Raw genomic sequence first — 11,221 nt, 5'->3', positions numbered from 1 at the left:
ATTACTTAAATGAGTCAAAACATGTTCCTAAAACTTGTAGAATATAATATTCCAAAAAGATTAAATTTTATGACTTATCTAAGTTCCTTAGTCTGAGAAAGTAATTTAAACATTTTGTTTCTAAAATAAGAACTAAACACTGCTTGTTCCTTTTGGTGATCTGAAAAGGAGGAAGATACAGTAAATAAAATGCTACAGCTGGTGTTGTGTCATCATGGCCCAGTAATCTGCAACAAAAACTCAGTAAGACAACACACATTAAGTTTTCAAATTTATATGCTAAAACTAAAAAGTGTAAATAGGGAATCGTTTCTTCAAATAAAATACTGTACTTGTATAAATTCAGATATAAGTGCTGCAAGTAAAATAGTTTAAACCGACAACTTCCCTGAACAGTTCACTTCAAAATGAACAAATATATGAGCAACTATTCCTTTGAGTAGTTGAAGGAAACCGAAATATCCATAAAAATCCATAACTATACCCATACTGATTTTCTCCTTCCCCTTTGCTTTAAATTCATAATAGAAGATAAATTACAAAATTAAATTACTCTGTTCTTCATCTGGTCTTGATCATATCCATTTGATCAAAGCCATTTATCTTAACCTAGGCCTTCCACAGAAAATCAGTGGCCAAATCCTAAAGGTATCTCTTTACCTCACTGCAGAATTTCCCCAGGCTCCATGCTTGTCTGTGAGAATGTTGATAATTTTCTGGATTAGTTGAGTTGCTGTCACATGGTCTCGATATTTAGCTGCTCTTATCAAATGATCACACATCTTCTCATCTTCTCGTTTGTCTGCTGAATACTGGGCACATAGTGACTTGGACAGGAAAAAGAAACATCTATTAATATAAAAATATGGGGGAAAACCCCTTTAATTGCATGATGAAACAATCTCTAATATGAACAGAACCAAACAAAAATTTAAAGTGACTTTTACATTGCTCATGAACTGAATTGAGCAGAGTTGCTGATCTACTGTCTCATTACAACAATCCCTCAAGAACTTATTTCTCTGTAGTCATTCATAAGGTACACTCAGAAATGGTTAATATCTAAGCAGAGACCTGAATAAAGAGAAGAAGCCAGAAAATGCGGGGTCCACATTACAAGTAGCATGAAGGGAGGTTACAAAGAACTAAAGCAAAGTGAACAAAGAGAAGAATGGTACGAAAAGAGACTGGAGAGGGAGGCAGGCAGGGGTTGCATCATTTAGTAACTGTGCAGTTATGATAAGGAGCTTAGATTCTATTCTAACCCAATGGGTTACCAGTAGGTTAATCAAGGGAATGATGTGATTGATTTACATATGAAAATGATCAACATAGCTTCATTTAGAGAATGAATTACAGAGGAACAAGAGGCTTGAGGGAGACTGGTTATCAGGCTACTGCACAGGTCCAGAAACGAGATGCTGGTGGTTTGCAGAAGTAAACTGAGCTAGTTCTCAACACCTTTAGAAAATGCCAGAAACAGTGTGGTCTTTTAAACCTTGGCTATGCACAATGGACCACCAGCACTAGAATAACCTAGGAACTTATTAAAAGTGCAGAATTATAGGTCCCACTCCACACCAACTAAATCAAAACCTGGATTTTAATGAGATCTCCAGGTGATTTCTAAATTAAAGTTTGAAAAGTACTTTCTTAGACATCAATTTTGCCAAAACAAATTTAGGATTCTTTAGCAATAATCAGATACAACACAACCACTGGTTTCCACGATGCTTATTTCTTTTCTTTTGGAATTCAGACACTTGTGGTATGTTTAAGATGCTATACTACCTAATTAATTGCTTAAAATTTAAAAAAAAATGATTAATGTAAACTTGTTAGTTAAAAGGTCAGTTTAGTTAGATAGTTCATTCCTTTCTCCTGGAGTGTAAAAGAGGAAGTAATGGTTCCAGGAGAGCTCTTTCTGTGCCAGAAGAGAAGCAAGCCTGAGGAGGAAGACAATACCCACAGGGAGCGGAGGTATGCGAATTACAAACTAGCTTACTCTGAATGGAATCATGAACTTGTGGATCAACCAAAGACCAGCCTACCTTTAAATTAAACTTTCTGTGAGACTTTTTTTTTTTTTTTTTAAGATTTTTTACAAGAACCTATAAGCTCCTGTTCATTCACTGAAGTCCAGTATGAACTGGGTTTTCTGTTTCTAATACCACAAGCAACCCAAATGATATGGTGTTTATGCAAATGCATAAAGAATCAAATATCTCTTGGTTTGTACAGAACACTAGGCTACTGAGATCAAAGGCTGAATCAGCTTGATAGCCTTTGCCCTGGAGAATCCCCATTCTAGACTGTGAGAAGGGAATTGGGAATAAAAGTATAGTCGTCTCTTGCTATCATGAGGGGGTGGGGGGAAAGGGGCAAGGTTCCAGGACCCCCATGGATACCAAAATTTGCAGATGCAAAATCCCTTTCAGACAAATAATATAATATATATGAATATGTTTATACATATGAATAAGCATAAGATTGGGAAACAAATCAAAAACCAGACAAAAGCATCATCATCTTTGGCAGAGTCTCTTATCAGTCTTGGGCAACTAACTCACTTTACCTTGCTGGGTCTAACTGTCCTCCCATCTGCAAAATGAGAGGATTATATTACCTCTAAGGATTGTACACTTAAAAGATTTTGGCCAATCTCTAAGAGGTTAGTTTCTGTATATTGTTAAAAGGAAAGTACTTCTTTTACCTAAACACTGATATGGAAAAAATAAATTATGTTAGAAATGAGATTCATTTATAAAATACTACAGGCAAATGCCAGGCTTCTCCAGTGGCTCAGAGATAAAGAATCCACCTGCAATGCAGGAGACACGGGTTCAACCCCTGAGTCAGGAAAATCTCCTAGAAAAGGGAATGGCAACCCACTCCAGTATTTTTGCCTAGGCAATCCCATGGACAGAGAAGCCTGGAGGGCTACAGTCCATAGAGTAGCAAAGAGTCGGACAGGACTGAAGCGAATGAACATACGCACACAGGCAAATGCCAGATACCATGTTAAAAAATGAAAGCCTGAGCCAAACAAACCCCAAGATAGTTCAGTTTGTCAACATTACGATTTGAGCAAAGAAAAGAAAATATGATTAAGAAATACTTGAAGGGAGTAGTTTAAGTGAAGATAGCTAGGGAATTATTCCATTGTTAACAAAAAGGTCAACTACTATGTGATATTTTCAGAGATTCATTCCAGAATAGCAGCACTCTGTAGGTTACTTCACATCTAAGTCAACCATACACTGAAGCCACCAAGACAAAATGGTAGACACTGTCAGAATTTGTATAGCTTAAACACCCCCCAATGCATGCACAGAGTGCCTTTATCTAACCTCACCTGATCATAAGAGGGAATTAAAATTATTGATGGAAAGTCAAAAATAATTGGTTTGAATACTCCCCTGAAACACCAGATACCTTCATATTAAACGTACCAAAATTACCCCAAAATACATTATTAAATAGGCTACCTGTATGCATTTACCAGTTTAACTTTATCAAATCGTACTCTTCAAAACATTTGGTAAGCAACTAAAGTTTGCTTAAAAAGGCAGAATTCTAAAAAGAGTCCAAGGTAGTAAGTTAAATAGTAAAATGGTTTAAAGTGCTCTTTAATGGATCCTCCTTTATAATATAAACAGCAACTTTTCATATCTGACATAAAATCTATAGATATAAATCACATTAAAGGGCTATTCTCTCCTGATTATCAATCTCTGTCTCATTGTGGAACATTAGAGTCACATCTAACCTTAAAACATGATAAAAGGAAACCAAACAAGAATGTTTTGTATTGATATAATGAACTTGCATCTATTCTTAAAAGCATCTTTAAAATGCAATTTTAAAGATGAACACATTCTTATTAAAAAACCAATAACATATTCAACATATGACATATCATTCAAAGTCAAGTACGGATGAGGCATATTTGCCTGAAGATCAAACACGTTACTTATTGAAGGAATGTGTGTGTGTGTGTGTGTGTGAGCGCGTGCGCGCGTGCACACGTGCGTGCTTGTGTTTAAGGATTAAGTGGAGGTATCCCAAAAGACCTTACCAAAATGTGCCATCTATCAATAAAATCAAGGGCCAGGTCTAGTGTGTGCCTGCTAAATTGCTTCAGTTGCATTCGACTCTGGACCCTGTGGTCTGTAGCGCGCCAGGCTCCTCTGTCCATGGGATTCTCCAGGCAAGAATACTGAGTGGGTTACCATTTCCTTCTCCAAGGTATCTTTCCAGCCCAGGGATTGAACCCAAGCCTCTTGTGTCTCCTGCATTAGCAGGAGGGTTCTTTGCCACGAGCACCACTTGGGAAGCCCACCAGGTCTAGGACTTTTATTCAATTTTACTTCACATAAACTTTTCTGTTTTCCTACTTTAAGCAACACATGAACTAAGTAATATAGCATCACAACAATGACCTCCTGTCCAACCTGAATCATAAAATAAAAAAAAAACAGAAAAAAGCATCCTGGGAACTAATTCAAATATATTTGATTTGAATTTGATCATTGCTAAAGAAATCTATTAATGTATTAATATAGAATTAATAAAACATAAGATAAATCTAGTTCTTAAAAAATTCACTTAACTGAAGAGAGAAGCAATTTAGACTGATCAATTGTAATTCAAATAACTGTTCTGGATCTTTAAATAAAGAAGTAAAGACAATATCACATTTAGCCTTTCCTTTCAGATGTTATGTCTCTAAGTTTACTATCTGTCCTTTGTATGAAAGCCCAGAGAGGAATGAACTTAAAATCAAGCAGATTTCTCTATTATGCTCCTGCCATCACTCTGATGACCTTTCTGGTGGTCAGACTTCCTCTTCATTATCTCCCAGGATGCTTGCATTTTCTCAAGGCTTTGTCATATGTCCCTTGGCAATATCATCCACTCCCACCATCATCTGCTATTATCAATTTAGATGTAGCTGTCAAGTTTTTCACGTCTGACTCAGCTGTTTTCCCAAATTCAGATCCCACATTTCTATCTGTAGGACAGTCTCCAATCATTCAATAAGTACCTAAAATTTAAAACATACAACCTACCATCTTTATCCCAAACATGCTGTTACTGAAAAGGGAACGGGTTTCCTACTTCTGTCATCTGTGACTTTTCAATTTCCCTCACATCATATCCCATCATTCCCAGCCAAACCTCTAACCACTCATCACAGCCCTAATGTAGATCTTTATTTGCTCACAACTCAGCTCGTGAAATAATCTTCTGTCCTTTTATGAGAAGTCCCAGAATTATTTCTAGAAAAATTTGCTTTGGAATGACATAGATATATGTATAGATCCCATCCTCAAAAAATACATAATTGTTTAAAATATTGAAAAATTAGAACCAAATTTTACTGCCTAGACCTGTGAATGTGTAGCCATCTATAAAGTGGAATATTATCTTTTACATTACTGTCTATCCACACTCTGTTTGCCAGATATACTGGATTATACACTACTACCCAAATAGCCTCAAGACATTTTCAAGGGCTGGAAAATACACTTTTCCTATAGCTTTTATATGTGAAACAAGTTTAAAGATGTCTACTGAGAAAGTAAGAGGGAAATTTGAAAGACAAACTACTAGAGAAGAGGAACTCATGCAGAGGAAAATATACGGAAATCTAGAGGTCCTTTTGATTCTTTACCTGAATATAAAAGGTGGAAAAAAAATCTCAAAAAAATCCAAAATAATTGGAAATTAAACAATTCATCTCCAAATTAAAAAATATGGATCAAAAATGAAATCACAAGGAAAATTAGAAAAAATTGTGGGAACTGGATAAAACAGCATTTAAAGTAAATTTTATACTTTTAAATATATTAGAAAATATTAAATATTTAAGGAAGAAATAATACAAATTTTAAACTCAGATGACAGAGGCTAAGGAATACACTCCAACAATTTGGCATTAAAGGAACAGAAAACTAAGTAACATAATTTGCATAAATAAACACAAAAACTCAACAAAATACTACCATTCAGCTATCTATAAAACAGACTATATATCATGATGAAGTAGAGTATATCTATGGAATGCAAAGTTGACTTAATATTTAAATATAAATCAGCATAATTCACCATAAAACAGAAAAAAAGGGAGAAAAACATATCATCTAAATCATTTTTTAAAAGCAATTAATTAAATAAATAATTAACATTCAAAACCCTTTCATGAAAATAAATTAATTAATTAAATAACAAGTATTCCACAAACCAGGAATACAAAGAGACTTCCTAAACCTTAGGAAGGACATCTATAAAAATTATTCAACTAAAACTGGAAATAAAGTGCTATGTCCTCTCTCATAACTTCTATTCAATATGGTAAAAGAGATCTTAACCAGCAGAGACAAAAAAATAAACAAGTAAGCAAAAAGACAGTCTGAAAAGGAAAGACTAACAGACTCTTCATTTGTATATGCGTTCCCCTATGTTATAATTCTGAGCGTTCTAAGAAAAAACTACTAGAATATATAATACAAGTTTCTTAGATAAAAGGTCAATATACTAAAAGTTAATTATGTACCTACATGCTGGCAATAATCAACTCAAAAACAATTAACAATACCATTAATAACGTGAAATATTTAGCAGTATATAAAAACATATTCAAGTCTACACAATGAAAACCATAAAACACTGCTAAGAGAAACTAAGACTGAAATAACTGAGGATATACACAATGTTCATAGATTTAAAATCTCAGTATTTTAAAATATATATACTTTTCAAATTGATTTTATAGATTCAAGCCAATCTTAATACTTTAGGAGGCTTTCTTAAGGATATATTGACAGCTGAGTCTAAAATATATCTGAATAAAAAAGAAAAAAAAATTTACAAAGGAAAGATGAAACTGTAGGATTTTATACTCTTTGAATCACACTGTAAAATAAGAAATCAAGACAGCATAGATTATGAAATGAAAAAAGAGTGCCTTTACAACAACTGGTATGGAAACACCTGGCCACTCTCAAAGGAGCAAAGAAAGAAAAAAACTTGTTTTTACCTCATACCACACACAAAATGTTTAATTCAAAATGAATAAAAAATATAGATGTAAAAGTTAAAATTTTAGCACTTCTAGAAAAAATAAACAGAAAAATCTCACGAACTTCAAGTAGGCAGAGAATACTTAGACTAAAATTCATAGATTGGAGAGTGTAAAAGAAAATCATAACCATAAAAAAATTTGACAAATCAGACTTCAGTGAAACTGATAAAATCTGCCCTGTAGAAGTCACCATTTAGAAAACGAAAAGGCCAGTGAGGGAAGGAAAGAGTGGGACGAATGGAGAAAGCCCCATCAACACATACACACTACCCTGAGTAAAACGGGTACCACGTGAGAAGTTGGGCGCCTGGCCCAGCACTCTGAAATGACCTAAAGGGGCGGGTTGGGAGGGGAGCGGAGCTAAAGAGGACGTGACATATGTGTGATTGTGGCTGATTTGCAGTGTTGTACCACACAAACCAACACAATGTTGTATAGCAATTTTCCTGCAATTAACAAAGAAATGAATAAAGAAAGAAAGAAAATGAAAAGTCAATGAGAAAAAACATTCACCATACATATAGCTGACAAAAGATTTCCTTACAGAAAATACAAAGAATTCCTACAGTGCCATAAAGACAAACAAACTTAAAACCATAAACAAAGGATCTGACTAGACATTTTACAAAAGATATACAAATGACTAATAAGTATGTGAAAAAACGCTTAGTCAGCAGAGAAATTCAACTAAAAACCACAACACTCTATGATTATATACACACTAGAAGGGCTGAAATTACAGGAACTGACAATAAATGCTGGCAAGGATGTGGGACAAAGGGAACTCTCATACCTACTAACTAGCCTGATGAAGTGTAAGACCTGCAACTACTCTAGAAAATAGTCTGGCAGTTTCTCCTAAGCCTAAACACAAACTTGCAACAGCACACAGCAATTATGCTCCTAGGTACTTCCTCAAAATGAAGGATAACATTTCCACAAAAATGAACTGTATGAAAATGCCCATAATGCTTTTAATCATTGAGCCAAACAGTGGAAATTACCCCATATACACCTACAGATGAATGGATAAACAAAGCAGTACTGCTAAGCAATATAAAAAACAAAAGAGCAATACACATACAACAATGTGGATTAGTATCAAAAATGTTACACTGACCAAAGCAATCCAGACCTTAGAGCACCCATTATGTAATTTATATGAAATTGTATACCACACCAAACTATCTATAATAACAGAAACCAGATGAGCAGTTGCCTACAGTTAGGTATATGTATGAATCTGCCTGAAATGCAGGAGACCCAGGATCTTCCCTATGTCCGGAAGATCCCCTGGAGGAGGACATGGCAGCCTACTCCAGTATTCTTGCCTGGAGAATGTCATGGACAGAGGAGCCTGGCGGGCTACAGGCCATGGGGTCGCAAGGGTTGAACGCAACTGAGCGACTCAACCACCACCACCAGGTGTGTGTATGTGCAGTGGAACTGACCACACTGGAACAGAAGGAAATTCTCCGAGATGACAGACAATTTCCATATCTTATACAGCAACAAAGATATACACGTGTCAAAACTCATCCAACTGAATACCTGAAATGAGTATATTATATACACATCACTCAATAAAGTATATTTAAGAAGTTCTTAAAAATGAATAGGCAAGGCACTAACAGGGAAGAAAGTAGTTAAAATATTCATATTGAAAAAATTAGCTCATATACCAAGTAGGTCAATACACTCTATAAATCAGTAAGGTAGATAAACAATAAGAGATAACTAATAAGAAAGTAGGTAAAAGATAAATAGTACTACACAAAAATTCTTTAAAAAAAAACATAATACATAACAAGCAGGAGAAAAGATGTACACTTTAATTTGTAAAGAAAATCCCAAATAAAACACAGTGACATACCACTACACAACTACCAGAAAGCTAAAATTAAAAGTGGCAAACAACTGTTGATGAAAATGTGGAGTAATATGAACAGTTACACACTGATGCTGGAAGCGGTACACACTTTTGCACGAGAGTGTAGCAGTTATCTATTGAGATGGAAAACATGAATATTTTACAGTCAAGTCCACCCGCCCCTTCATGGATCACAGCCTTGTTGGGCAAAGGGGCTTGCATAACTCAATGCAGCTATGAGCCATCCTGTGTAGGGCCACCCAACATGGATGGGTCAAAGTAAGAATTCTCACAAAGCACGGTCTAATGGAGGAGAGAATGACCAACTACTGCAGTATTCTTGCCTCAAGAACCACATGAACAGTATGAAAAGGCAAAAAGATACCACAATGGAAGATGAGCCTCTCAGGTCAGAAAGTATCCAACATGCTACTGGACAAGACTGGAGAAATCGCTCCAAACAGAATGAAGAGGCTGGGCCAAAGGGGAAACGATGCTCAGCTGTGGATATGTCTGGTGGTGAAAGTAAAATCTGATGCTGTAAAGAAAATACTGCATAGGAACCTGGAACGTTCGGTCCACAAATCAAGGTAAATTGCATGTGGTAAAACAGATGACAAGAATGAACATGGATGTATTAGGAATCAGTGAACTAGAATGGACGGGAATGGGCAGATTTAATTTGGATGATCGTTGTATTGTATCTAATACTGTGCGCAAGAATCCCTTAGAAGAAATGGTCTCATAGACAACAAAAGAGTTCGAAATGTAGTACCTGGGTACAATCTCAAAAATGGCAGAATGACCTCGGTTCTCTTCCAAGACACACTATTCAACATCATAGTAATCCAAGTCTAAGCCACAACCACTAATGTTGAAGAAGCTGAATTTGATGGTTTCTATGAAGACCTACTAGACCTTCTAGAACTAACACCAAAAAAAGACATCCTTTTCATCATAGGGGATTGGAATGCAAAAGTAGAAAGTCAAGAGATTCTGGGAGGTGAAAGTAAGTTTGGCCTTGGAATACAAAATGAAGCAGGGCAAAGGCTAACAGAGTTTTGTCATGAGAAATCACTGGTCATAGCAACACAAGAGACAACTCTACATTATGGACACCACCAGATGGTCAGTACTGAAATCAGATTGATTATATTCTTTGCAGCCAAATGGAGAAGCTCTATACAGCCAGCAAACACAATACCTGGAGCTGACTGTGTCTCAGATCATCAGCTCCTTAATGCAAAATTCAGGCTTAAATTGAAGAAAATAGGGAAAACCACCAGACCATTCAGGTATGACCTAAATCAAATCCTTTAAATTTATACAGTGGAAGTAACAAATAGATTTGAGGGATTAGATCTGGTGGAGAGAGTGCCTGAAGAACTATGGATGGAGATTCATAACACTGTACAGGAGGCAGTGACCAAAACCAACCCAAATGAAAAGAAATGCAAGAGGGCAAAGTGGTTATCTGGGGAGGCTTTACAAATAACAGAGGAAAGAAGAGAAGTGAAAGGTATGAGAGAAAGGGAAAGATATATCGAACTGAATGCAGAGTTCCAGAGAATAGCAAGGAGAGATAAGAAAGCCTTCTAAGTGAACAATACAAAGAAATGGAGGAAAACAAGAGAATAGGAAAGACTAGAGATATCTTCAAGAAAACTGGAGATAGCAAGGGAACATTTCATGCAAGGATGGGCATGATAAAGGACATAAACGGTAAGGACCTAACAGAAACAGAAGAGATCAATTAAGAAGAAGTGACAAGAATACACAGAACTACACACAAAATGTCTTAATGACCAAGATAACCACGATGAGGTGGTCAGCCACCATGCCAGACATCCTGGAATGTGAAGTCAAGTGGGCCTCGAAAGCACTGCTACAAACAAAGCTAGTTCATGAAATGAACTAGAAGGAATTCCAGCTGAGCTATTTCAAATCCTAAAAGATGATGCTTTACAGTGCTGCAATCAGTAAGTCAACAAATTTAGAAAACTCAGCATTGGTTGCAGGACTGGAGAAGGTCCGTTTTCCATTCCAATTACAAAGAAAGGAAATGCCAAAGAATGTTCAAACCACTGCACAATTGCACTCATTTCACATGCTAGCAAGATAATGCTCAAAATCCTTCCCAATAGGCTTCAGCAGTACATGACCAAGAACTTCCAAATGTACAAACTGGATTTGAAAAGGCAGAGGAACCAGAGATCAAACTGCCAAAATCCGTTGGATCATAGAAAAAACAAAGGAATTTTAGA

General features: G+C 35.9%; 1 protein-coding gene across 12 annotated transcripts in view; it reads right to left on the bottom strand.

The window, feature by feature from the left end:
• Positions 1–11,221, bottom strand: part of LRBA (LPS responsive beige-like anchor protein) — a 746,530-nt gene that overhangs the window by 410,217 nt on the left and 325,092 nt on the right. For all 12 annotated transcript variants that reach the window (XM_055550583.1, XM_055550584.1, XM_055550586.1 and 9 more), the window contains exon 37: positions 661–827. In XM_055550583.1, the coding sequence (XP_055406558.1) occupies positions 661–827 (167 nt within the window). The remainder of the gene's footprint in view (positions 1–660; positions 828–11,221) is intronic.

Source organism: Bubalus kerabau, chromosome 16 (genome assembly GCF_029407905.1).
Source record: "Bubalus kerabau isolate K-KA32 ecotype Philippines breed swamp buffalo chromosome 16, PCC_UOA_SB_1v2, whole genome shotgun sequence".
Classification (NCBI taxonomy): Eukaryota; Metazoa; Chordata; class Mammalia; order Artiodactyla; family Bovidae; genus Bubalus; species Bubalus kerabau.
The sequence above is the reverse complement of the archived record's forward strand: the minus strand, read 5'-3'. Positions and strand labels throughout refer to the sequence as shown.